At 45.4% G+C, this 3,458-nt stretch overlaps 1 protein-coding gene and 1 non-coding gene across 4 annotated transcripts in view; both read right to left on the reverse strand.

Annotated features, from left to right (window-relative positions):
* The window catches only part of MYH14 (myosin heavy chain 14), an 86,921-nt gene that overhangs the window by 43,477 nt on the left and 39,986 nt on the right, over positions 1-3,458 (reverse strand). For all 3 annotated transcript variants that reach the window (XM_012812557.2, XM_012812558.2, XM_023507863.1), the window contains exon 17: positions 723-910. In XM_012812557.2, coding sequence (XP_012668011.1) covers positions 723-910 — 188 coding nt within the window. The remainder of the gene's footprint in view (positions 1-722; positions 911-3,458) is intronic.
* On the reverse strand, positions 2,125-2,231 carry LOC111722072. Its single transcript, XR_002771019.1, has one exon. It is a non-coding gene; the product is annotated as a U6 spliceosomal RNA (small nuclear RNA).

Below are 3,458 nucleotides of genomic sequence, written 5' to 3' on the forward strand. Positions count from 1 at the left end.
AAAAAAAAAAAAAAAAAAAATATGGTATCTTTAGACATGAGAAACTGGAAACACACATGCAGGCCCACCCAACAACCACAGCTCCCACTTTCCAAGGATAGTGTAAGCCTTGGACACCTAATTTTGTGGTCTAATTTTCTACTCACTTAGACCCTTCTCTGTAGGGCCCATTCTCTAATTTTTCCAAATGAGAAAATTTTCCAGTGGCCTATGAAGTAGGGCATGGCCTTCCAACATCCATGCAATGTCTCCGGCACTAGTGACCTTCCAGGCTCTGGGAAAACTCTTTTCTGCCTGGAATACCATTCATCCTTCAGAACTCAGTTATCACCTCCTCCAGGGAGGCTTCCCTGACTTCATGGACCAGATTAACCTCTATGTGATACCATCCCTACAAATTCAACTGGACATTCATTTTGGGTGGTTAGTTGAATGCCTGCGTGCACCTGGTCAGACTGTGAACTTTTTGAGGATAGAAGTTGGCTGTGCTTTTCTGTCCAATGTATCACCAGCACCTGTACCTGGCACAGTAGGTGCTCAATTTAAGTCATGTGAATGAATGCCTTTTCCCAACAGGGCACTGAGTCTGGGAACTGAAGCAATTTGCTCAAAGTCACACAGCCAATGGAAGGGAGTCCTGGAATATCGAATGCAGCTCTAGCCAAGTCCCACCTTTACCCACTGCCAGAGCCACTCCGCCCTCCCCTCGCTGAGTTACTCACCCTCTTCTCATGATTGGGGACAATGCAGCGGACAAAACTGGGGTTGGTGTTGCTGAGTGTGGCCATGAGGCGGCTCAGGGACTCCTTGTAGAGCTGTCCTACTGTCCGGAACATGCCCCGACGGGGGCGGCCACCTGGTGGGCCTTCCCCAAGGCTGCTCACCTGTTCCAACCCCACGATGCCCTCCACTATAGGGGAGGAAACAGACGTAGAGAGAAGAGGGTCAGGGGTTAGTTTTAGGGAGTTGCTCAAATGTCAAAGGTCTTATCATTTATAGGACCAGACATTTTACATATGAAATGCCTTATACAGCCTATAAGGTAGATATTATTGGCTCTATTGGACAGATGGCAAATTAAGGCTAAGAAAGTTGGGAGATTGTTCCAGGCCACACAGCTTAGAAACTGAAGGTCCAGGATTAGAAGACAGGAGGTAAGGGTCCTCTTGAACCGTGGTTGTTGACCCCTTTTTTCCTCAAGGACACAATCCCAATTTTCCTTACCAGTAAATGATGATAATGATGACGGAAAATGCTTCACTAGCACTTCTACTCTGCTAGACATTGCTCAAAGCCACATGCATACAATGGCTTTATAACCCTATAAGAATCATTCCCATTTTACAGATAAGGAAACTGAGGCACAGATAGGGAAAATAGTGATAACAAACCTAGCCAAGGGCATTTCAGGAACTTGAAACAGATAAAAAGCTGTAATAAAATCTTGCTTGTATGTGCAATAAAAGCCTGAAATATGGTAAACTGCCTCCACATTACCCATTTTTCCAGAAATACTAGATTTCATAGTAACTCTATTCTCTCTATTGCCCCTTGGTGGTGCTCCTTCGGCTAGTGAAAAATATCCATTCTTTCCTTCCTGATTGGTCTTGAATCATACCTGGTGTCTTAAGAACCCACAGGTAGGGTGGAATGTGATGAACTGCAAAACTCAGCCCACCTAAGTGTCATCAGCTGTCAACTAGATAATCCATGCTCAGGGCAGGGCAAGGCCTGGTACCTGGTAGGGCACAAATGTGCTAGTTTTCTCCCCAGGTTCAACCCTCTCCCTCCCCCATAAGCCCAGTTATTTCAAAATCATAATTATTAAGTTCTTTTATTATTTTAAAACATGGAACACTTGGCTTGGCGCCTGTGGCTCAAGTGGCTAAGGCGCCAGCCACATACACCTAAGGTGGCAGGTTCGAATCCAACCCGGGCCCACCAAAACAACAATGATGGCTGCAACCAAAAAATAGCCAGGCATTGTGGCGGTCCACTGTGGTCCCAGCTATTTGGGAGGCTGAGGCAGGAGACTCGCTTGAGCCCAGGAGTTGGGAGTTTGCTGTGAGCTGTGATGCCATGGCACTCTACCCAAGGGGATAGCTTCAGGCTCTGTCTCAAAAAAAAAATGTGGAACACTTCACAAATTTGTGTGTCATCCTTGTGCAGGGGTCATGCTAATTTTCTCTGTATCATTCCAATTTTAGTATATGTGCTGTGAACAGGAGCACCATTTATTAAGTTCTTATAGCACAGACATGAGCTAAGGTCCTGGGAACCTGATGTTCCAGGTTCAAATCCTGGCTCCGCCATTTATTGGCTATATGACCTCAGACAGGTTATTTAATCTCTCTGTTTCAGTTTCCTATTTGTATAATGGAGATCACAATACTAATACCTACGTTATGAAGTTGTTTGGAGAATTCTGGGTGTCGATAATTATAAAACAGCTTCACACAGTAAATGGCCCATAGTAAGTGCTCAAAAAACACCAGCCAATATTATCACAGCTGTTTGTATTTTTACATGAGGTTTAGATAGAGGGATAGAAGAAAGGGCCTTCCTGTTACAGAGTCTGGCAACTGCTGAGGGAGCCAACAAGGAAGATGGAGAGACTCCCATATAAAGGGGAGAAGGGACATATGTTCAAAACCAGGTTCCCAGCCCAACAGGTCCACCCTCCTCATGCAGCCAGCCTCACCCATTGATGCAGAGGCACCCACCCCCTGACGGAGAAACAGCAGAACTGAACCTCCCTGCAGATCCTGGAGGCGATGGTGGGAAGGAGCCAAGGAAAGAGAACTGCTGGAAACCCCCATGTTCTGGGAAGTAAGGACAGGTGTACGTATGTGGGGGTGGGCATAGGGAAGATGGCAGATTGATGGCAAGAAGAGATGCAGGGAAAGAGAGGGAGGAGAGAAGGTGGCAGGAAGAAAAAGAGGAGACAGTTATTAGTCAACAGCAAAGGGCAAAGCAGGAGGGAAACACTGAATGTGACAGTGAACTCTTAACGCCCTGTTCACCTTTCTGTCTACCTACTGAACACATCAATGTTGGCTGAAGGATGAAGTTCTTCTGTGAAAACTGAGTACAAGAAAAAAAAAAAACAACTCTCTCCCTAGAGGGGGTATCTGGTTTATTAGGTATCCCTTATTTGCTCTAGCTGTCAGAAAGCTCGAGAACGAACATATTTTGCCATGTATGATGCACCCTTTTTGCTCAAAATTTTCGAGGGAAAAATAAGGATGCACATTATACATGGGTAGTGCCATTTGTTACCAGGATATAGAACTTCTTGTACCTTGTGTCTCTTCTTGTGTTTTGTATTTATTTATTTATTTATTTATTTATTTTTTTTGAGATGGAGCCTCAAGCTATCCCCCTGGGTAGAGTGCCATGGCATCATGCTCACAGCAACCTCCAACTCCTGGGCTCAAGCGAGTCTCCTGCCTCAGCCT

The sequence above is a fragment of the Otolemur garnettii genome, unplaced genomic scaffold, assembly GCF_000181295.1.
Source record: "Otolemur garnettii isolate 467f Iridium unplaced genomic scaffold, OtoGar3 scaffold00211, whole genome shotgun sequence".
Lineage (NCBI taxonomy): Eukaryota > Metazoa > Chordata > Mammalia > Primates > Galagidae > Otolemur > Otolemur garnettii.